Below are 24,757 nucleotides of genomic sequence, written 5' to 3'. Positions count from 1 at the left end.
CAGGTAAGAGCAAAATGCCAGTGAAATTAGCGACTGTAATAAAGATCTTATGTGTGTTGATGATCACTGGTCTATTGGCTGCCTCAGTCTGGCAGAACACCTATGCTTTGCAAACTATGGCTGTACCCAAAACTAACATACCCCCTCCTACGACTGCAACAGGTACAGTATCAGGCGGTAAAAGTAGTACTAGAGGTAAGGGTAGTAGAGTTAAACACAGCACACATGCAGAGGAGAGGGAAATTAACACACATCTTACAGATTCAGCACACGTCTCAAAAAACATGTGGTATAAGCAGATGACCAAAATTGGTAAGCAGACAACGGAGAACAACTGCTACGTCTGCTCATTGATTCCGTACGCCATGAGCGCATCAAGAACATTCGTAGCCACCGAAGTACCAGCTAAAACGATGTTATGTCTGATATATCTAGCACTATTTCAGACGAAAGGACGATTCCAAGGGACGGTGGTCAGAATTGAATGGAAAACGAGGGACACGTATCCATACGAAAATAATTTTCTCAAAACATATTCGGCCTACCACAAGTGAAGCCTACATACTGAAGCCTTCAGGTACATGACGGATGGCCCGACAAAGGAGAAACGAAGAAGGTTACGTTGGACTACCTGCCATGCGATTGGTATGCAACTGAAACTCCTGGAGAACAAGGGTGTTGGGAAAGGCCTCTCATAACAATAACTGGAAAAGTATATGAACAATGAATGGGAGATAGGAGTAGTAGGGAGCAACATGGTAACAAGAGAAAATACTACAACCATACAAGAGCACAATGACAGATGTTGGACGACGTGGGGTACGTATGTTCCAATGTTGACGTGGATGGAGAAGGATGAAGACCCAGTAAGAATACTACCAATGACTGCACCCACATTGTGCTATCAACACAAAGGAGATGTGGATGTAGGGTATAACACTAACTGTAAAAACATAGTGGAGATAGCTGAGGGAGGCGTGGGCACAGTGGTTATAATGGATCACTATTGGGCCTGCGGTGACAAGGCATACCATACATTGCCCTCCTCATGGAATGGAGTATGCACCATAGTGCACATCAACGTCCCATCACTAGTTGTGCCTCAGAAACACGTAAACTTGGCTAGTTTCCCCAAGATGGACGAAGGGAACAAGAGGAAGAAGAGGTCACTGAAGGTATCAGTAGGTGACGAGAACAACAATAATGGCTAATCAAGAGCAAAAAGACAGGGGGAAAAGCTCACAAGAAACTACCTGTGGGGGCGGTCAGAAACAGCACTCACCTCCATCCCACCAGAACATAGACTATTCTGTAGAGCAGCAATGTTTTTCTCATCAATAATTCACCCAGGACTACAGGCATACGCAAATGCAAAATGGCTTCAGATAACACGGATGGAGCCGATGATGACAATAAATACGACAGTCAACGGATTCAAGGCAATCAAAGAAGAGCTGCGAGCAGTAAGAATGGTAACACTACAGAACAGGTATGTGCTGGATCTCCTCACGGCAATGGAAGGAGGGGTTTGCGCGAAAATTGGACAATCATGTTGCACATTCAACCCAGCTAATGACGCGGATAATGGAACACTTACTGAGGCAGTATCCCAACTTGCCCTGATGCACTCCAAAATGGAGGAAGAGAATAAAGGAGTGAAAAAGGACAACAGCTGCTTTTCCTTTCTTTGGTCATGGATGCCTTCGTGGCTGTTAGATGGGCTAAAACTACTAGTAGGAGTAATAATATTGGGTGCACCTGTGTTGATTGTGATAAAGTTTTGGAAGGCGAGAAAAGCACGCTCAGTGGATGAAATGATAGAAATGACCGGCATGCACGCCTTATTACCGGCTGATGACGCTCAACACACGGATATGATAATACAAGAGAGAGAGAGGCAAACAGATTATCGACAATCACAAAGATCCATCATCTGTGAAGGTGGAGGACCCAAGGCCAAGGAACCCGAGAAGCTATGTAGGAAGGTGGGTATACTGCAAACCCGGCGGCACCTGCGTCTACATGTACTGGTCGTTTGAAGATCATGTAAACCACTATGGACACTTGGCTGGAATAACTAAAATAAAGAGAGTAAAAGGAGATAAGGAAAAGGATGAGTTTGTGGTAGACAAGTCTACCACAGGGGGGACTGCAATGGGAGATTGGGACAATACCCTCCCCCCAATCTCATCCAGACCATGGCCTAGGGGATCACGGCCCAGACACCCTCCACGAGACAAATTCACCTACCTGCCAGATGACAAAATACCCCGGTTCAGGAACTTACACATAAGAGGAGTATGCCCACCAGTACGGCCAACACCAGCCCGCACGGCTGATGACATCTGCGCCATGGATGAACTTGATTAGAACAACGACTACAAGTATCCACATCATTAGAGATGCCATGACGACATAGCTAACAGACAATAGCACACGTGCCACCATGCACACTGGTCACTCACATACCAATCTACACGAAGAACATACTCCGTGCTATGACGTAGCGGACTGTCACACCCACGGACGTGCATCGTTTTTATTTTTCACATAGGTCTTCTACAGCACCGCAGAAACGCAAGACGCCTGAAGAGATCGTGTATATGCTTGTTGCCGCTTCCTCGCCACCTATCTCTATGAGACGCTATCATGTATATCTAGTGCTACATATGATGATGATGATTTGTCTTTCCACTACCACTGTACTATGGATTATGTACCGCCACCCATGAACTAGGCCTGAGTAGGCCGCGAGCAAGAGTCCCCAGGCCGATGCCCCGCAAATGAAAACCCTCTCAGAATGAAATACAAGTGCTGACATGCAGAACAAGCCCCTAACGAGGGCCTGCAGCCAAGGCCACGATGTTGCAACCCGCATGCCGAGACCCCAGCGCCAAGGTTACACCTGCAAACGCCAAACCTCCAGACATCGAATACAAAATCAAATGCTTATAATTCTACTCCAGCTACGGTCTCTCTACACGTGACCAAGCCGAACTGACAAAGTGCCAAGCCTACAAGACAGAGAAGCCGCCAGTGTCTCACAGGTTACAACAACGAAGCGGCAAGATAGACACCTACAGCTATGGGAATGACTCGCTTATGAGCCTATGAGCAGACCTGTCCGTTGTCTGCACAAACACATAGTTGCACATTGTTGCTAATGACAGGTACACCGCGAGCTGGGAACAACGATGGTCCCAGGCTTGGGAGCTCGCGGAAGAACCAATCAGAACACAGGGAGGCTCACTATAGACGCCATTACTCATAGCCAATCATCGAGGGTCCCCTTGTTACAATTCTGAAGTAACAAATGTTAGGGACAGCCCAAGTATACCACCGGATCTGGTTCCTTGTCCATATATGCTAACCATACTAACCTTACCACTCGAAGAACCAATCCTGAGTGGCAATAAGTTTTTGTACTAACTTTCCCAGGTGACACGGGTAGCGCGTCATACTGTAGTAAAAAGGGCCTGCGAGCCCCGCTGAGGGGTTAGGTGCGCTTTCTCGGATGCATGCGAGAAACCCATCCCTGCCGTTGAAATAAACAGCTGTCTCAGCCTTGCTCCTTGTGTGTGTCTCATACTCATTTTTGGGGACACAGGAGGAGTTGGGGCCTCCCGAGCCCGGAGGTCCGCGGACGGCTCTGCCGACCCCGGGATAATCACCCCGACACCTGGCAGTCACATCCTGACATATTATTTGTGAACACTTTTTCTTTTGAAAACCCTATCCCACACACTTTCTATATTTAGTTGTAATGATTTGGCAATAGGTTTTTCTTACTATAGGCCTTTTATTTGACACAACGCCACTAGGACTGTCTTATTTTTCATTTGATGGTCGACGCTTGCTCTCATATTAGGTTTAGGTTAGGTGTTTTTCCACCCTGCAATCATTGTTCAATTAACACCCTTGAATTGTGATCACTTTTGCCTGTCGTTACTGTTGCCACCATGAGTGCCTTACACTTTATCACAAGCAGCTCTTATTTTTAGCTCCTTCATTGCAACAAAGCAGCTTAAAGCTTTCTTGTTTCGCATGCTCTATAAGAATCAATGGGAACTTACTGGATTTGGAAGAAAGAACAAAATGGGATATAGTAGACAAAATAAATTTAAGCTGGTCCTAGGTACTGTTTGAATTGAGACTCCACATCATACTGTCAATTGGTATGCCCCGCTTCACAAAATATTAGGGCAATGGTAGCCCAATGGTAGCCCAAGCAATGATGGTTCTTGGGTTCAGGGTTCAGGTTACTCAGCAATCTTGAAGGATTAACACTAGCTACTAGCCACCTCTCTGTCCTGGCAATACAGCAATCTAATTGGTTGAACGCCTGCAGCATCCCCATTAAAAATCCTCCCAGACAGTTTAGGAAGCACAGCAGACGAAATACAGGCTTCCTTTTTAATTGAGATATTTAACCAATTTCTTAACAGTCCTATTTTGTTAGACAGTCCTGCCACTCCTGGTCTTTGTATGATTGTTGGCATTCTTTACGCCAACCACAGCATGGGGCCCCATCCTATATACTCTTATGCCAACCACGACATGGCACATTCCGCATCTGGCCAAACAACAAACCGGAAATGCCAACCAAGCCGGAGCATAATGTACCTCATGCAGCGTTACAATCGGGGGAGGAGCTCTCACACACCCGGCTATCTAAAACAACCAGAGGAATTCAGCACATCGCGTTGCAATGTCCTTGTTGCTGGTAAACCTCCTTTCTGTCACTGGTTCGCTTAGTGTTTTACTTGCTACCGCTTCTGTTTGTTACGATGCCTACCCCCGGGCATCCGGATCAAGCCCATCAGCCCCGGGAGCAGGCATCCAGGTATTTAATAAAACCCCAGCAGCCCCGGCTGGGGGCTGTCTGGGTTCAGTCCTGGCGCCTTAGGCGCCAGGCTCATAATAGAAATCAGTCCTGGCGCCATAGGCACAAGGCTCATAGACTTTACTTACCTCATGCAGACCATGCTGCAAATGAATCCAAGCCAATGTGAGGCCTGGATGGGACTATTTTTCTACAGGGACTATTTTTTACTCGAGTGTGGTTCTAGGGACTTCTTACCTGGAACTACTTTGGAGGCTATTTAAAAAACGCCCGAACAGCAGGACATGCTTCGTGTTATTTTGCATCCAGCAGCGTAACGCTCACCGTGCCTGCAGTCAGCATCCAGTCTTCAGCCACGCCCGTCTCGAATCCAGAGCTCCTAGCAATAGAAGAAAGAAGAAGGAAAGGTTAGAAAACAGATATTATTTCAATCCTTACCTGAATTCCGGATCCATCACGTCTTCGAACTTGAAAAGTACATTATACTACACGCATCGCATCGCCAGCTGCAGCGCCACGCCATATACACCAGTCCTCACAGCATTTTTCGATCCGGCGCAGCCTCCATCATTTTCTCCACCGAATTCCACCATCTACGCGACAAAAGAAACATAAGGAGAGCTGAGAGAGCCAACAAATACAACCTCTCCACCATAGACTTACCTGATTAACAACCGGAGGTATTATTCTGTAACAAACCGCAACTTCTTACGACGCACCTGTAAGGAGAGAGAAACCAGCAATTTAAACACACGCATTTTTTGCCGGACAGTGTTGGGTAATACAGACTCTTACCTCAACACCATCAGCTGCCACAAGACAATCTTCCCTTGGACCCAGCTGCAACACAAGAAAGGAATGTACAAGAGTGAACATCGGACATATTGAACTCTTTGAACTTTATACTTACGGGTTCTCGCCTGGAACCTCGGAGTCAATATTCATCCGGAACTCTTCCAACGCCCTCAAACCAGTGAAGTAACTGGTATCTACTGCCCCTGCATTTCACGCAGGATGGAGAGCTCATCATTTACAAACATAAGGTGAGCTTACAGAAAGTGAATATCGGTGGTGATTAGTGGGGAGAACAGTGGGGTGCCATTACTAAAATCCACGGGTGGCTGAATCCCTTTCTCCACTTGCAGGAGAATATTTCTACGGGTCAAGCAGACGAGATTAGGCGGTCCAGTCCAGTCTGTCATCTCTGCACTACGCTTCATGTTGGAGGAGGTCGCAGCTGTCCGGGTCCGATCGACGCCCCTGTGGGAGCCAGGTGAGCGTAAAACTGTTCCCTCCTTGCTCGCTGACCTTACCTTGGGCAGCATTCCTTTTTGCTAAATCTGGCCCTCCCATAGCTTCATCCTCTGATGCTTGCTCCAGTCAATTTCTGTCTGCTACACCCTTGTTCAACTTACCATAATTCATGGGCTCCTGGCTCTCTCCTGGCCTAAATTGGTACTGCCTACAGTTGATTGCTCTGGACAACTCCCCGACTCCAGCCTGCTATCCTGCACCAAGGTTTTTTTACTCCTGTGGGAGTTTTTCCTTGGGTTTTGTCCTCCCCTTTTGCCAGTCCAGTCTTTTCTGTCAAGACAAAACTGGCATTGTGAGAGGAGAGGCCTCATCTTCATCACCAAAAATCTGCTGTCGGAGTTGGGTAAGCAAAAGGCTAAAAGCTTGCAACACCCATTACTGAGCGTAGTATCAACTTCAGAAATTAGTGGAAGCGGTACCGAACCCTTCTGTGGAAGTACAGACATTAAAAGTCGAGAATCTTGTCTTAAGGCAGGCTCTACAGTTAAGGGACGCTGTTCCTGTCCCCTTGAGTACAGCTCCTATGGTGGACAAGTTTAATGGTGACCCTAAAAGGTTCAAAAGGTTCAATGGATCCACAAAGTATCTGCAATTTTGCATAGAAAACCCCCCAGTAACGTAAAAGACATCCAAACGTTTTTGGGATTAGCACTTTTTTATAGGAAATTAATTCCTTCTTTTTCACACATGGTTCTTCCCATTACATCCCTTTGGGAAAAGAACACCATGTTCCAATTGGGACCAGGAAGCAGAGAAGGCATTTCACCTTCTTAAACTCAAATTCACTTCAGCCCCTATCTTAATATCTCCAGATACTCACAAGTTGTTCGCAGGCGCTTCTGACGGTGCCATCGGGGCAGTGCTCAAACAAAAATCATCAGACGAGGAACATCCATTATCATATTTTTCTAAGACCTTAAGTCCTTCAGAGACACAATATTCAGTGCTATATAAAGAACTATTAGCCCTTAAGATGGCCTGCAAGGAATGGCAGCATCACCTTTTAGGTCCGGAACAAGAGACGGAATTGAGGACAGATCACCACAACCTGGTTCTGCTGCAATCAATCAACTGTAGAAACAACCGACATATTTATTTTCTCAATTACAATTTCATCTTACTTTAATTCCGGGTTCAGACAACATTGTAGCAGACTCACTGTCTTGAATGGAAGCACCCTTTGATAAGGAACAGGCGCTCTATGAGAAGATGCTCCCCCGAAACCACATTCAATGTATTTATTTATTTGTTTATTTGTAACGCGCAAACCATCAGGCCCGGAGGCATCAGGGCACAATTTATGCAATGGTTACATACCGAGCATATAGACATACATAAAGATTACCAGTTGTGCAGAGTTTTCATACAGAGCATATATACATATATAAAAAAAATAATACATAGGATAATGAACAAGCAATTCTATATACATTAATTACAATGTGGGTATGACATGAGACATAACAAGTGTCTATATATATATATATATAAAATGGAGTGTAGAAGGCAAGGTGTGTAGAACGTGTCTTACTGCTGGTTGAAGAGCCAAGATTTGGTTTTGGACTTGAATGTGTTGAAAGATTCTTCAGATCTTCAGAACGGGGAGGGCGTTCCATAGCTTGGAAGCTAAGACGGGGAAGCTTGTGCCCCCCACTTTTTGGAGTTTGAACCTCTGGATCGATAGACAGTGGGTCTGGGCGGTTCTTAGAGCTCAGGATGTCGAGTGGCGGGACAGCCGACTGCAGAGGTAGGGGGGGCCTTATTCGCCAAGCATTTGTGTGTGAGGGCAAGTGTTTTCAGTGAGATTCTCCGTTTGACAGGTAGCCACTTTAGATTGGTTCTGGATTCCGAGATGTGATGGTTACGAGGGATGTTTAGGGCGGCTCTAATAGTGTTGTTTTGGGTTGTTTGAAGTTTATTCAGGTTCTCTTGGCTGGTTCCTAAGTAGAAGGCATTGCAATAGTCAATTTTGGCCATAATGACGGTTCTGGCTAGTGTGACACTGTTGGGAGTGGTGAGAAACGGTCTGCAGGCTGCAATGAGTTTGCATGTGTATGCAGAGCCTGATCTGACTGCATTTATTTCTCGAGATAAGGATAAGGTGGCGTCAAGGTAGAAACCTAAAGTTTTGGTGTCTTTCGAGACTTGGATGGAGTTGCCGTCAATGGCAAATGACTTGTAGGCATGCTCTAGTTTGCTAAGGCGTTGCGAAGTGCCCAGGATGAGGAGCTCAGTCTGGTCGTCATTTAGGCATAACTGGTGTTGGGCCATCCAGGCCTGGATGACCAGGTAGACGTCGCTAAGGTCCTTGGAGTCAGCTAGTCACCTGTGATGGGAATGAGTATCTGGGTGTTGTCTGCATAGTTTGTGTAGGAGACACCCAGATAGTCAAGCACATCGAAGAGTGGTTTCGTGAAAATGTTATAGAGTGTAGGTGACACGCAGGATCCCTGAGGAACACCGCAGTGAATAGGAGATGGATCCGACGCGGGCGGAGCAAAGACCCTCATGGATCTGTTACTCAGAAAGGATTTGATCCAGGCCCTGGCTGAGGTAGAGAAGTGGGCAGCAGAGTGGAGGTGCCTGCATAGGATCTGGTGGTTGACCAGATCGAATGCTGCAGAAAGGTCGAGAAGAAGTAGCAATGCTAATTTCCCCTTGTCCTTCAATACCTCAATTTGGGTTTTTAAGTCTATCAAAGCCGTTTCGGTCCCATGTCTGGGCCGAAATCCAGATTGTCGTAGACCTAGTAAATTGTTAGATTCCAGGTAGTCTTGGATCTGAAGGTATGCGGCGCGGTCTAAGATCTTGAGCAGAAACGGGACGGTAGTTATGGGTCTGAAGTTGGTGGGTATGTTGGGGTGGCTTTTTAAGCAATGGGATCACCCATGCGTCCTTGAGGTTGTCATGGACAATACCTGATTTAAAGGAAGAGTTTATGAAGGCTGTGATGAATGGGGCTAGATCGTGTGCAGAGTCCTTGACGATAGGAGCTGGGCAAGGGTCACCTTGGCAGTTAGATGGTTTCATTCTCAGGATGATGTTTTCTACCTCAGTGATAGTGAGTGGTGAGAAGGCAAATGGTTTAATGTTAGCCGAGTCTAGAGGGGCTGCCCTTGCAGGGGAGGGTGGTCGATTGTCAAGTTTCAGACTGTCTTGCTTGTCTTTAATTTTGGATTGTAGCATATAGATTTTATTCAATAAGGCTGCCTGTATGTTGGCACACCATTTACTATCTTTAGTGCAGGTGTCGGGGGGTGGCTGGAGTTTCTAGCTCTTTTATGATCTTAAAGAGTTCCTTTATGTTCGAGTCAGCTTGCAGGATACGGTTATTAAGGGACTCTTTTTTTGCAGTGATAATGGCATCTTTGTAGGTGAGTGAGGCAAGGAAGAAGCCATCTTTATGCTCATCAGAGGGGTGGCTTTTCCAGTGATTTTCAGCAGAGCGTTTAGCTTTGCGGAGCACTCTTAACTGTGGGGTGAACCAGGAGTTGAGATGTGCTTGTGGTTTAGACCTCCTAAGTTTGAGCGGTGCGTTGGAATCTATAGCTGTAAGCATAGTACGGTTGTAGGTGTCTGCTAAGGAGGTGGGCTCGGAACAGGTGCCAGTGGCAGCGTTGAGAGATGGGAGTAACAAAGGGAGGAGTTTCTCCTTAGTTATGTCCTTTTTTCTTCTGGTAGGGAGGGCTAGGGCTGTCAGGGTCGGGGCCTGCGGGGTTGCTTCAATATTAAAAGTTACAATATGATGGTCAGACCATAAACAGGGGGGTATTGGCGAGGACATTGATATTGCAGTTAGCGCCAGCTAACCAATCGAGTGTCCTGCCTTTATGATGAGTGGGTTCTTGAATGTACACGGTAAAGCCGAGGTCAGTCAGAACATTCTCCAAGTCTAATGCCACAGGATCTTTCAGGTCACCAAGACCCAGATTAAGGTTGCCCAGTATGATAGTTTGGGAGTTAGTTTTGGTTTTGTCGAGGAGGGGGGTGGATATTTCACCGACAAAGGATGGTGCTGGGCCTGGAGGCCTATAAATAAGGTGAATGGTGGCCGTTTGATTAGGCGTTAGTGATAGTTTTACAGATAACGATTCAGCTGATTTAAGTTTGGAATCAGAAGCCACTCTTAGGCCAAGAAAGTTTTTATGCATGAAGGCCACTCCACCGCCTCTGGATTGGGCAGTGGTACGGTCACAACGTGCGATGCCGTAGTCAGGCGGTAAGGCCAAGGATAGTGAAGGACCAGAAGCGGCGTGTAGCCAAGTTTCGGATATAGCAATGAAATAAAGGTCAACAATGTCAAGTGTGTGCGTTGGGAGGGATCTGGCGTTGATAAGAGCGCCCTTGATCAGAGGCGAATTATCCCCTGTAATAGTGGATTTGCAGGTAGTGGTGGGTGAAGGTGCGCAGGGTGATGTGCGAGGAGTTTGCTTGGTGGAGTTGCTGTGGGTGTGTCGAAGGGGGAATCTAGTACCTAATCTCTTGTTTCTGAGAGAGAGTGAGCAGGGTTGGTTGGGGGTAGGTTTCTTGGCAAAGTGTTCCAACCACAAAGCAGGGTCATTCAGGTATTGGTTGATGTATTTGCTGGAGTAGTGTAAACCTGTAGTGGTGGCTGCAGGGCTCATTATAAGAATCACACTGGACAGTACCTGGAGGTGTGGGTTCAGACAAACCAGACTTTCAAATGACTAGATGGGTTTTGCCCCTAGGGGGAGAGTTATTACAGTAAGTAGCTGGGCGACTGAGGCAACCTGTAAGGCCAGCGTGTAATACAGTATATGGAGCACACTAGCGAGCATGATAGTGGTGCTAGATGCCTAGGTGGGAGATATCTACGAAATAGGTTGTCCGAAAAGATACACAGGTAGCACCTAAGTTTGGAACAGCAAAATTGGCTAAAATGCACTAGGGTAACACCTCAATTCGAAACATCACAGTTAGGCTGAAATACACAGGGCAGGGCAGCACCTAAATTTGAGGCATCACAGTTATACTAGAATACAGGGTAGCATCTAAGTTTGAAACAGCACAATTGGCTAAAATACACAGGGCAGCACCCAAATTCGAAACATCACATTTAGGTAAAATGCACTAGGGTAGCAACTGAAAAACGGGATCGCGCAAATGGGCTGGGATATAATTACGCAGCATCAGGTTACTGTAGGACTTGGTGGAATGCATAGCATAGCGGTGCTAACGTGCAGTAGTAGTATCTGTGCGCAGTGGGGCGTGTTGGTCAAGGAACATAACAGTTAACCCAACAATAGGCTAAGAGTGTAAGCATATCTTTTATACTAAATGCTCTGGGTTACAAATTATGCAGGACCTGGAATCAGGTATCAAAATGTGACTAGGGTAAACACGACTGGGATCAGAATACTGCAATAGTCTAACGTACCGTGGGGCAACTGAGTGCGAGGTATTGACATTTGTATTTATAAAAGAGAATGCGCAAGGCAGTCAAGGTTAAGCAGGTTGAGGATATGCTGAGACAGAAGTCAGATGCAACAGAGTTCAGTTATGTTTAGGAGAGAGACTGATAGGTTGTGGTCTCTACGGTACGGTTGCTGCGGGCGCAAAAGTTACCTTAGCGGGCCAGGGGGTCTGGCAGATGGCAGAGTCGGCAGAAAACAGGCTGAGAACAGGCAACAGCCTTATTCTCGTGGGCCTTGTTGGAGGAGGGCCGGCTGTGCCTGCCGGCAGCCAATCTGGCTGAAGAAGGGCAGGGCAGCCAATGGACGGTGGGTAGGAGCTGTTGTGGGCCTGGCTAGGCTTGGGAGGCTTCCAGATTCTAATGGGCGGCTATCTTTGAGTAGATGGGTACCTTGTGTACCTTGATGGCGCCCACAATGATCCGGGAATCAATTTCAAGTATGAAGGGCATCGGCAGCATCAGGGATAAAATATAAATGCTGTGTGGCGCTTCAGGGCGCAGATTCGGGGGCGGGCGCAACCGTTACCGCGCTTCTCAGAATGGCGTGGAACAAACCTTCCTAGAAGAAGTCCGTCAGGTTTATTTCAGCTACTGATCCATCCTTGTCTACTCTAAAGACCCAAGACAGATTGTGGCTTTCAGATTCTGCCCTATACTTACCTTCGGAAGAGCTAAGAAGAGTGGCCATGCATGACATAGCTCCAGAATAGTAGGTCACAGAGGATTCCGTTCAACCTTGCATCTAGCATGGAGACATTTTTGGTGGCCACATACACGTAACCAAATAGAGCAATTCTGCTGATCCTGCCTTGTATGTAGTAAGACGCCACGGCAGAAACCATCAGGCAAACTCCTTCAGCCGATTATATCCTCTAGACGTTGGGAAAGCCAGTTTCTGTCTGATGCAGCCTTGTTCAACGTAACATGATTTGTGGCGCCCTAGCTCCCTCTTGGCCTACGTTGGTACAGTTGATTACTCTGGACAACTCCCCTACTCCAGCCTGCTTTCCTGCACCAAGGGTTTTTTTTACTCCTGTGGGAGTTTTTCCTTGGGTTTTTCCTCCCCTCACCTTATCTTCATCACTGAAAATCCGCTGTCAAAGAGTCGGATAAGCAAAAGGCTAAAACCTATGCATTCATCAGTGCCCAACTGTTCAGAAAACATAGACATTGGACTGCATCATTCCTTTGGCATTAGCACCCTGGCAGGGGGAGCCAGCCAATCAGGTGGCTAGGAACGCGTGCTTGACTCGGCAATGCAAGCCCGTGTTCCAAGCCCCCCCTCCCACAGCTGGCTCTCCCCCACCGCCATCTTCCCGCCACCCTCCGTCACCCTTTATTTACAACAGTATTTTCAGTCATTGAACGGGGCACGCAAGGCCTCCCATTCATTGGCTGAAAATACTTTTTTTTTTAGCACCTCAGGTTACCGCTTTGGTAGCCCAAAGGGCTAATGGCCTTAAGCCCCGGTTCCAGGTGCTGGAATGGGTGTTAACTGACCAGAGACCTCATTAATGGCCCTCACTTTGCTCGCCCCGTTAACTTTGGCTGCTGGGACACTACGCCCCATTCCAGCCAGCCCTTTGAACGGTGGCTTAATGCCACAATGACATATTCTCCAACAAGATCTGCGCTGACTGGTCTTTATTACCCAGGAGAACAGGCTGCATATGCTATGCTTTGTTCTATGGTAGGCCCCGGGTGACCTGTCTCATATTCCCCAGCAGATCTTCTGCTGCACATACTTCCTTGATATCCCAGATGATGGTCAGCTGCACAGATAACCAGGTACCACATTATAGATTATGACAGTTTTACAGAGGAGATGATTGCAATTGGCGTAGAGGAAATTTTACCTTTTAGACCTTTCTTGTTTTTTGATGCCTATAAGGGAAACACAGTGAGATTAGTAAACATGAAAAATGCAAGATACATAGATGTTTCAAGGCACTTTACTTGATTGGACAACAATGAGCAGAAGGGATTAGTACTAAGAAGAAAGAGCAGGGTTGGAAAACTATTCTGAAGTGGGCTGAGATGCTAACACCTTATCCGTCAAGGGTCTGCCTTTGAAAGAGGGGCTGCCTGGCACAGCGTTTAATGAAGTACTCAAGCATAGATGCATGCGAGAATCCAGTATCAAATGCAGGTTAAAGAAAAGAAATGGCTGTACTACTTGAGGGCGACAGGGTAATCCCTCCAGCTGCTTGATGGTAGAAGTAATAAAGCCAGATTTCTGTAAGGACAGCAACATCCCTCCTCCCTGTCTGAGCATCTAATGGTCGTATTTCCACTATCCGAGGAGTCTTTTCCTTCATACACTAGGAGAGATGGGTGTCAAAGAGAACCTCCCACGTTTTTCTTATAGGTGTTCACTTCAATGTAATCTAATTGAGTGTGACATGCACTCTTTAAGTGCTTCTGATATCTGTTCTGCAAAAACAGCAATGAAGATATACAATGTATACATTCAAATCTGTTGTGTGGGCATACAATTCTAAAGCATTGTTAAGAGTCGAGTCTGGTAGATTCCTGCATAGTGTGATGTCATCACTTGCTTACCATTGCCCACTCTTGTGTAATTGAAGAACCCCTTCAAAACCGATTTGTTCTGTCTGGATAGGCTTTGGATGTCGGCTGACCTTCCCTGAAACACAGTGCAAAAATAGCATTGGCACAAATTCTTTGGCAGGAACAATGATTGAATATAATAAAAGTGATCATCTTGCCTGTAACTGTAGTTCTCCAGCGCTATGAACTATAGATGTACATGGAAATCATATGTACGTGAATAATATAGAAGTTCAGTACAACATTCATAAAAATATTCAATCTGTAGCACGGACCCATTATTGGGGCAAATGTTCCCTTTCCTACTAATACGTGGATATCCTTAAGTTCTGCCCCCTGAAGCCCATTTAGATCATTCAACGTATGTTATGTGAGCCGTTGAGTAACCTGATCTTAAACTATCTTGCACAAAAACTAGAATTATTTAATCTTTATTGATGCCAATTCCTCTTTCATAGATGTCATTTGAGAGTCTTCATGGGAAACAGCTGCTACTCCTGGCAACTCCCTTGCATTCCCTGCTCCTGCCCTTTAGACATCTAGTACAGAGACTGCATAATTAAAGAGGGCTCGGATAATATTCCCTAGCACCCTACCTGCAACTCTGTGAGTTCATCCCCTATGCACAGCGAACTGTTGCTTCCTAGTTGGGTCCATGCTTTAAACATCTCATACGTACATACTTCATCTGTTCGTACCACTTTTTCCTTCCTCTGGCCTTGGGCAGCATCTGAATAGCTGACCCATGGGACTCACTACCCCGGAAGATGCTAAGGGTAATTTAGATTAACAGAAATGCAAGGCTGCCAACCAGAGCTACACTCAGGTCAGTGCGCTGGGACCTGTATGGAGATGAGGTGGTGGTGGGTCAGGACCCGTCTCTGTGTGGAGGTTATCAAAGGAACCTATGGAAGAATTATCCCAAAGTCCGGCCAGGCCCATAGGCACAGGAATAGGAATAGGAGTTGGAGAGGGAGTACTGCAGAGAAGAAAAGGATGTCCTATTGAATTTTGGGAATGCTTCTAACCCGATCATACCCGAACAAATCATTGACCAGCGAGTATGTGAGCGAATCCTGGTCCGAAAAGTGAAAGAGGTTGAGGATCTGGGGCACACTGCAAGACCCGAAGCCAGGTTTCAGGAGGGCAGAGCCATGGCAAGAAAAGACCAAAGGTCCCCCCCTGGGGTGGCTAGAGCACACAGCAGTAGATTTGGCAGGAGGCCAATTAGAAGACCTCCACAGGAAATCAGTTTGAAGAACATCTAAGGCATAACACCCAACTCTGTAATCTTACCCCTTCACAGAGTGGATGGGACTCTGGCCCCAAGGAGATGACCAACAGAAAGAGGAGAGGAATCAAACCAGTCCATCTTGGGAGATCTGTTAGTGGTCAGAAATGAGAGCCGGCCACAAGGTTGTCATGTTTTCACAATAAGTTATTTAGAAAAAGGGTTGGGAAAATGCGTCTCTGACCCTATGTTAAAGAGAATTTTCCCTGCCTACAAACTAAAACTAAGGATCTGTCTGCGTCAGGATGTCAATAACCGTCCTTGAATCCAAAACGTCCTATCCTGACCCTCACACTGTACACCAATAACAAGGTGTAGGGAAAATATCTTCAAATGGAAAAAAAGTGTTCACAACTGAGATAAGTATAAATCCAACAAAATATTCTCCTTTGGCTCCAGAGGCTGGATCCACTGGATTCTTAATTGTAAGAAGAATAGTCACTTTTGTCAACAGTTCCTTGGTATCTTGTTCAGCCTCACAAGATTCCTGTGTAGGCAACCAAGTCTTTAAACATCTTTCTTTAATGCAACCTTCTCCTCGGTCTCGCTAGAAATGTCTTTAACATACAGCTTTTCAAGGTTCAACAAACAAATGACAATTTTTCTTTTAACATTTCTCGGGGATTGCAAATTGCCTGGTTTACTCGCCAGTCAGGTTTCTTTATGCAGTGCCAACTGCCTGGTGTACTTGTCTGTCAGGTCTTGTATATCTATATCAATTGCTTGCTCTCTTACTTATTAGGATTTTTCAGATATATTTCATTCGCCTGGTGTCTTTGGTTTACCAGGACTTTCCCATATTATTCTCATTAATATTGCAGGTATGGCCTTTGGTTGATACATATATACTCGTGGTAAGGTTTCTTTGAATTTGGCCCCACATTTACATTTCAAACATTCACAGTTAATTGAGGTTTGCCTTTCTGCCTTCTGGTATTCAAATAAGTCACAAGTATATTCTCAAAGTTGGAATGTTCAAATTGCTGTTGTCGCAGTCGGCGGAACACCCCGGAGTCCCCACTAGCTTTGGGCAGACTCACCGGCTTTCCCCAGCATCTTCGGTCAGGTTTGCGCTTCTACGGCATGCTAATGTAGACGTTCTTCTGGCCTCCCTCGCGGCTCCGCGATTGTACGTCTGCTTCCCTTCAGGTTCTGAAATGGAGAACACCAGCCTCTTGAATCACTGAGTGCCCAGGACCTTTCTTGCGTCTCCCAGCGTGTCCAGCGCACCTCAGTCTTTCACTCTGGATTTCTCCCGTGGCAGCCTCTTCTGCTCTGCCACATCGGTACGTACTGCTCGTGAGCTCTTAAACAGTGCCTCCATCTCCCTAAATAGTACACTTGCTGGGTTTAAATGTCCCACGCACAGGTGTTTTAGAAAAACAACTAGACTGCTCATTATGTTTCTTCAAGTTCTTGGTAAATGGTTCAGACTCCTGTATCCTCCTTGTCTCAGTACTTGGAGTTCCCAGATGTTGTTAAATACATGACACTGGAATACTTCGGTTTACTGGTTTTACTGGTTTTACAATAAGGAATCTTAGAAGAAAAAGGTGTTATGTTAGAGCAGTTTGAGTTGGTGACATGGTTGTGTGTTGGGCCATAAAAATATGAAGAAGAGGGTTCACTTCTCCCATCAGCAGGAACACGCATCTGACAGTATGCCATGAGGTTGTGAGGCATCAAAGAGTCTTCTTCATGAAAAAGGGTCTTGGGTATAAGGGAGTCTTCCTCATGGGAAAGGGTGAGATACTGAGTCTGGTCCAGTGAAGTCATTACATCCTCCTGATAGCTGTCTGCTCCCATGTGATTCTCCCTCATGAAACCACCCGCAGGGTCAGGCTCAGGTAGCGGCTGCATTCCCTGGACACATAGGAGGGTTCCATGTCTCTGCAAAAATGTCCTGTGACAAACTTTTTTTGCGGAGACATTATTACATAAATATTACAATATTACATGAACATGCCACACCCTGCAACCCCTCTTTTTGTAATGGGAGCAGGGGATATCCCTGCAACCCGTTCCCATACATAATGTCACCATATATAATGTCGCCAATACATTTCCCGCTGACATTATGTATGGGGACGTTATTACCCGATACCCATGAGAGGAGGTCACCGCCGGGGAGTTTGTGATGACTCCACTAGATTAATCACAGATCCTACCTGAAAGCTGTAAGGGAGTTCATCCCTATGAAAACAGCACAGCCCCAGCCTTGTTGCTGAATGTGGAGGTCTAGACAGAGACCATGCTTCCCAACCATGAAGATCAAATGTCATTGCGCTACGTTCAGCAAGTGGAAGAGGGACGCCATTGTTAAGTCAGGAGAAACCCCAGCCCTTCCTCACAACTATGTCCAGGACCAGACCTCAGGACGGGCTAGCAGAGTTGGAGGACATCCCAAAATGTGTATAGGAAGAAGAGGAGGCCAACGCAAGGACCCGCGAGATCGCAAACCGCAAAGAGAAACATAATCCTGTAGTGCTGGTGATCAGCAGGCAGCCAGAATTAGGATGTGGAGAAACATCTGTAGAGCAAAAAGAAGTCCAATACCTCCCTCTTGTCACTGGGCCCCACAACAGCAGTACCGAATGAACCACAACTAGAATACCTTGGTGGGAATCTACCCAAATAATATCCAATGTAGATCCAAAGAATCGAACTCTGAGGAAACTCAGCCTCACAGTGAACATCCCCAGAGAAGAAGACTACATCTTTTTCAAAAGGACCGGGTTAGGCACCACCGATTCCATACCAAAAAAAGGAAAGCTGTTATAATGCCGGGGAAAGCCCAAACTTCAGGAAGGACTCCCCTCCAACCCCAGATCCAGAAATAGACCTGGTAATGGAACTAGCCGGTCCGGCAGATGTTCCAGACCAGTTTCCATAAGATAAGAATAAGTTACAGTGCCCTGGTCTGATGTGGTATACCGGGAAAGAGGCAGGCCCGAAACACCTTTTCCTGGTCAGAGTCTAAGGAATTTCAACCAACGTCCTATTGAACCCAGGGAGCAAGAAAATGGCCATTGAGCCGGATCTCTAGAAGATCTCTAGAGGATCTCTACCCAGGAATCCTGTCTACAAGCACCCATGTTCCAGGGCACCCAAACTTATAAAACTCCCAACACAGTTCTTTGCGACTCCAACTTGACAACAAAAAGTTCCAACACTTCGGAATTGTTCAACAAAGGATCTTTTCTCTTCCACTTCTAATATTAAGACTCAAAGCAATCTTCTTTGCATCAACCAAAGATATTTTATTAGATCATCAGTTTTAACATAAATCGTCTTTGTCTGGATGCTTCTGCAACAAAATACTAGTTCTAAAAATATAGAACACTTCTGCAGTAGCTTTATACAAGTCTTTCTTCAGCAATGAAAGTTTGCAGCAATGAAAGTTTGTCAGGATAATATTTGACACCACTTCACAGCACTTCAACAACTCCCACCTGGTTTACTTTCATGCCAGGCCTACTACATCAATCATACCTGGTTTATTCCCCTGCCAGACCTACTACTTCAAAGTCCTCTGTTCGAGTATACTTCCCTGCACAAACAGTAAAATTTACAAACATGTGCCTCTGTGTTTGAGATCAGCTTGCAACAAAATTTCCATCACCTCTGTAAGTTATGCTCCTCTCCTTCTGAATAATCTTTTTCAGAGACAGCCTTCTTGCCACGTTTGTTTCCCCAACTCTTCATCAAACACAGATAATAACATGGTTTTAATCGGCTTCTACCTTGACTTTGTTAATGTGGTTTACACCAGCTTTTGTTATATACTTCTTCAAATATGGGCAATAAGCTTTACCAACTTCGAAACCCTCATGTGCCCCTTCCTGACTTTGGCAATGTTTGTATGTTTTAAAATTCCTTGTTGTTACTTTTTTTTTTAACTTTGATAATAGTAGTTTGCCTTAAGGTCAAGAAGCACTGCCCCCATTGGGTTGCTGGGTTTTAACTAACCTCTCATGCTTAAAGTCAGTCATTAGGTTTTCTACAATAAGGATTGCCTGTTTTCTGCCAGTTTGGTATTCAAAATTGCCTTCTGGTTTATTTTTACACATACACGATTGATTTTTACCATTAAAGTTCCTGCAGTGGGCATGCAAGCGGTCATGGAGCGCTCCGATGTCACATTCAGTTGGTGGACACACCAGGTAAGGCTTGCACATCCGTTTCTCTCGCTGCTCACAGGTTCCTCGCTTCAGCTGCTCTTTGCGACCCGACAACCTGCCTCTTTCAGCCTGCCGCCGACTGTGCCACCTACACACAGAGCTTCCTTTGCTCCAGAGGCTCTCCGGTGTTCGCCTGCCACCGGGAATAGCCTTATGGGAAGGAAAGCTTTCTGCACTTTCGCTTCTCGCTGCGCAGCCGCTGCAACTAAGGCTTCTGGAGGCAAAGACCCATTCAGGAACGGCTACTGTTCGCCACTCGACAGTGGCCCCAGCGTCTTCTCTCTCCTCCAGTCTCTTCTGCTACAACGTTGAGAGTTCACAACTACTCCACACACGACTACTGCTCTGCTCCTTCTGAATCATCCTGGTCTGCACCTAAGGGGGGGGGGGCTTTAAGCCTCCGAGTCTCCCCCAGGTGTGGGTCATTCTCATTAACAAGTTGTACTCTGCAGTTCTGTTCCTCTTCAGTCCTCTTCTTAGTCCCAGTACTTCGGGAATTATGAGACTTGAAGTCCCTAATCCAAAAATCAGTTTTTCTAACTTGATTTTTGTTCTTAAGCTCATGTCTGTTTCCAATAATATTATGCGCAGGAATATCAAAAGCAGCTACCATAATTTAGGATTTTATAGTGGAATAAAGGTTTTTAGAGTTTAAGTTGTTACTATTCACAGACTCCTTTTCACTGAACCTTTGGAACTTCTAAATGTATAAATCTCCATGGTTTTAGAAGGGTTTTCTTTTCCCACACTGCCTAAGGGTTCAGGAGTGTGTTCACCCTTTCTACAATGTTCAACTTACAAGCTAAAAGAGTGTTCTGACAACAAGCCATTACATATGGCACTGAAGAGATGTCTTCCCTAGAGGAAAACAAATTCTGCATCTCACCCAACGGAGTCCTCCCATTCCCGTGGGCCCCTTCTCCTCCCTGGTGATCTTCCCACAGAACACCATCCCTGAGGTCAGGATCAGAAAGTGTCTGCCTTTCCCTGATCACTTGCGAGGAGACTTTAGTCAGGGGCTTTGTGAGGATTCTGTAGGATTCACACTATGCTGGTTATGCCCGAACTACCCAAAGAAGTTCTCCTTGGGACAGACTTCACCCTTTTTAACCAATGCCTCAGAAAGCTACAGAGTTGGGAGGGTGAGAGCATTCCAAAACACCTCAAGACAGCCAGAGTACCCAAACAGAAGTGAGGGTTTGGAAGAGTGGAAGTATGTGACAGTCATAGGCTTGGACCCTGTTAAGAGTGGGGCCCAATCCCTTACACCTCCTTATGGGTGCATTGAATGCGATTACCAATACAGATTTAGGTCACCCAATACCTTTCAGTACTGTTTCTGGCCAGTGTTCACCCTCTTCTATTTTAGAACTGCAACTCACATGATACACCTAGGAGCAACTACGAAAACCTGGACTGGAGCCAAGGAAACGGGTAACCAGAAACGCTGTAACTGACATGAATTTCGAACCTTCATAAAATCAGACCGCTTCCAACATGCCACCCAAGCAAACAGTTCGGAACCTAGGTTCTAAGAGTATGCCATACCCATGTCCTCACTCACCTTAAATGCAAGTTAAAGCTAGCCCTCTCAAAGCAAGGGTCTGTACAACAAATCCTGCCATTCTGTGGCTGGTGGCTCGAGCCTGTACTCTTAATGGCGCCTAGTCGGACGGAAGTCAGTCAAAGCCCCAAGAAGGTGGCCTGGAAGTTGAAAGGTTCTACTTCTGGGTTACATATTATTAAATGCTGCTTGACCGAAGAGCTGTGTCTTTGCAGCAGTTTACTCGGATTCCTTGAGAGACTAAACCACTTTTGGAAAACAAGGTATTTTCATAGATCGGGACATTTAGGAAGACAGGGGTCTTCATAGTTGGGGCTAAGAAACCTGTGTTGCTTACAGATGATCCACCATTTTACATGTGTAAACTTAACGAAACAAAAATATCAGCGCCTTGGTGTAAAGCGCTCTATAAATCAATCAATATTCTAGAAACCTCAACGGACAATGGGACTCATCAGGGGCCTAGTAAGCTATCACAGATCTCTCCTTTAAAGTAAACGATATTTCCCAGGTTTGCCAATTTTTACTGATGTTTTATTGCTAATTCCTCTCGAGTGGCTCAACCCTTAACCACATTGTTAAAGAAAACAATTTTGCTTCAATGGGCCTGTGATGTGGACAAAGGCAATAGAGCCACAGGAGGACACCATTCTAACAATCAGACCCAGCCAACAAAAGGTTAAACCAGCAGATCTAAGTAAAACTACATGTCCCATAATCCACCACGAGAACCTGAACCAAGGAGGGGGAAGGGACAGAATTAACAAGGGAAAATGGTATAGGTACAGTCCAGTCATGCCGTATAGTGACAGGTACACCCAGAGAGGTATAGGGTGAGACGGCCAAACAGCGCCTGGAGCTGGGTGGAAGGGGGAAGGAAGACTCACTGCAGGTGTGGGAAGTGGGCGGGAAAGACGTGTGGAAGCTGAATGAAGCTGAGGAACAGAGTATGGGTTAAAGGCGTAAACGGAGAACTCACCAGGTGTCTCTCATTACAGCCGCAGCCCTGGCCGAAGACCACAGAGGAGTGGGACGAATCCCCAGGTGATCTGCATTGGGCGTACTAGGTGGCTCGAGGAGAGGCATCGCAGAGACCCATATCAGAGGTGGACTTGCCGACGAGAAAACCCGGCCGTAAGCCGTTAACAAAGGACAGTGCATTCCGTGGGTTTTGTTTCTTATTTTGAAAAACAAATGGGACGGCTGGCGGACGAACAGAAAGCTAGCGTCCGGGGAAAAGAATTAATTTGAACTTATTATTTACTCATTCAAAGAGGCGAGAAGCCGAGAGGAGATTCCTACGAACTCTGGATTTGCTTAACCCTTTCACTGCAAGCCGAGCCAAGTTAAAATAAGCATGTTTTGTTGTTCATACTGAGGGGCTGTTGGTAAGGTTAACACAGCAATCAAACGTGAACTGTTAACCCAGCATCCGACTCCAGCCTGCTACTTTACAGTGGTGGCAGCGGTGGGATTCAAGAGAACGCCCAGGCAGAAGAAATGGAAGCTGTGGTAAAGGCACTCACAGAAGGGCTGCAGCAGCTGCAACAACTTATACAAGTGCAAGGCCATCAGGCGCAGGCGGACAGACAAGCACTCCAACAGGCCATATGTCATGCGCCGCCTCCGCACCTGGCGTCTTTGGCCCCGCTGCCGCTTAGGGACTTCCTGATTCCCGTCACGCTGACGCTACGTTCTCTCTATGCGGTCTAGTCTTCTCCGCCGTAGCGCTATTTAACCACTCCTCTCCCTGAGCACAGCGCGTTGCAACCTTCCACGGTCAGCTGCTTTTCCTCGCTGCCGCGGTCTTGCTACACGCTGTTTACCTTTTGCTCCTCGAGCATTTTTTCTCTTACTCTTTCCGTCCTTATTACCGGTCCTACTCCGGTCCCAGTCTTTCGTTTCCTCTCTACCTCCATTCCTTAGTTCCAGCTCTTTGCCTTTACTTTGTTTTCTTTACCTTTTGGCGTTTTTCGCTGCATCATAATTCCACCTGGTTCCGGTTGCTGCCTTCTCCCATCATTCATCTGCATACACGTCCAGCGGCCATCAGGAGACTTACCGGTCCAAGGGGTTTTTTGCCTACTCTGGCTTTTTTCCCCCTTCCTGTCTCTCCCGGGAGGGGGACACGGTCAGGGCGCATTTACACGCTCTCACTGTGGCTTCCTCTTGTGGGAGACACTCTCAACCTCGAAAAAAGGAAAAGGATTATACGGCGCATCGAGCACTCAGTCCAGCTGAAGAGGATTTCGACTCCACAGGTGAGGAGGTTGAAGAGAGAAAGAAGGGTATTACACCAGTGGTAGAATCGGAAGCTGACACCATACAAGTGCAAAGTGCAAGGACAGGAAGCTTTAAGAATACTGGGAGAAGCAGTGGCCACAACCCGGACTCCTCCAGCTATACCATCCACGGTGTTACAAAAAATACCAAGTAGGAGAAGACCCCAGTTTTTTCTTCGTGAATTTTGAGAGAATAGCCAGAGCAGCACCATGGCCACAGGACAGATGGGCCTTCTATCTCGCACCCCTGCTCACAGAGGTAATGCAGGGGGCCTACCAAGTGACCAACCCCACAGGAGACACTCCTTATACCGATATTAAAAAAACTGTTTTGGAAAGACTCGGTATGGATGAGGAATCTTACAGACTCAAGTTTTGGGAAACCCGATTGAAACCCTGCGAAAGCTCAAGACAATTGTTCTACAGAGTGCAAGATTTGGCGGAAAAATGGCTGCAAACTGGCACTGCCACAATAGGACAGATTAAGGATAAAGTAATGATGGAACTATTCTTTGGTGCCTTACCAGTACCCATACAGAGTTGGGTTAGGCAGCATCACCATCTGTCATTGGCCGAAGCCATAGATGTGGCAACAGCATATCAGAAGGCAGGGACACCCGACCCTTCCCGGCCACCCAACTGAGACCAAGTATGGAAACTCTCAGATTGCGCAGCGGACCGTACAAGGGGCCAGGAACCGAACCCAGGAAAAAGGCAGAACCCCGACCCACTAATGGCACTGGCTTAAGCAAAGGAACAACACCCCACTGTTTCGATTGTGGAGAATAGGGTCATATTGCTGGATTCTGCTCCAGAAAAACAAAAACAGAACCAATGTAAATCGGATCCTTGCAAACGCAGGAATACAGAAGGAAACAATTACCTTATGTGATAGAGGTCACAGTGGATGGGCATCCCCGTCAAGCAATGATGGACAGCGGAAGCCGACAGACGGCCATACGGCCCCATGTGAGCGAGCAAGATCGCAAACAGGCGAGTACCATTGGTATAAAATGTGTGCATGGGGATGTAAAAGGGTATCCAACTAAAGACATGGTGTTGGGATTACAGGGGCATGAGATACCAATCAAAGCAGCCATTATTCCTGCCCTGCCCGTCCCTGTGCTAATAGGAACAGATCTACCTGAATTCGGTAGATGGTTAAGAGAGGCCCCATTTTCAAAAACTGAACTATTGGGGGCCAGCAGTCGCGGACAATTATACAAGACACAGAAAAGGAGAAACCGAGTGAATCAGGAAAAGTAAAAAGACATTGC

At 46.4% G+C, this 24,757-nt stretch overlaps 1 protein-coding gene across 7 annotated transcripts in view; it reads right to left on the bottom strand.

Moving 5' to 3' along the window:
* FBF1 (Fas binding factor 1) overlaps positions 1-24,757 on the bottom strand; it is a 1,089,678-nt gene that overhangs the window by 995,263 nt on the left and 69,658 nt on the right. For 4 of the 7 annotated variants that reach the window (XM_069654729.1, XM_069654732.1, XM_069654731.1 and 1 more), the window contains exons 2-3: positions 14,154-14,238; positions 13,448-13,475 (exon numbers count right to left, since the gene is read on the bottom strand). The exons of the other annotated variants lie outside the window; for them this stretch is intronic. In XM_069654729.1, coding sequence (XP_069510830.1) covers positions 13,448-13,475; positions 14,154-14,156 — 31 coding nt within the window. In that variant the 5' untranslated portion in view covers positions 14,157-14,238. The remainder of the gene's footprint in view (positions 1-13,447; positions 13,476-14,153; positions 14,239-24,757) is intronic. 7 annotated transcript variants of the gene reach the window in all.

This window comes from Ambystoma mexicanum, chromosome 3q, assembly GCF_040938575.1.
Source record: "Ambystoma mexicanum isolate Mex_15411 chromosome 3q, UKY_AmexF1_1, whole genome shotgun sequence".
NCBI lineage: Eukaryota > Metazoa > Chordata > Amphibia > Caudata > Ambystomatidae > Ambystoma > Ambystoma mexicanum.
The sequence above is the reverse complement of the archived record's forward strand: the minus strand, read 5'-3'. Positions and strand labels throughout refer to the sequence as shown.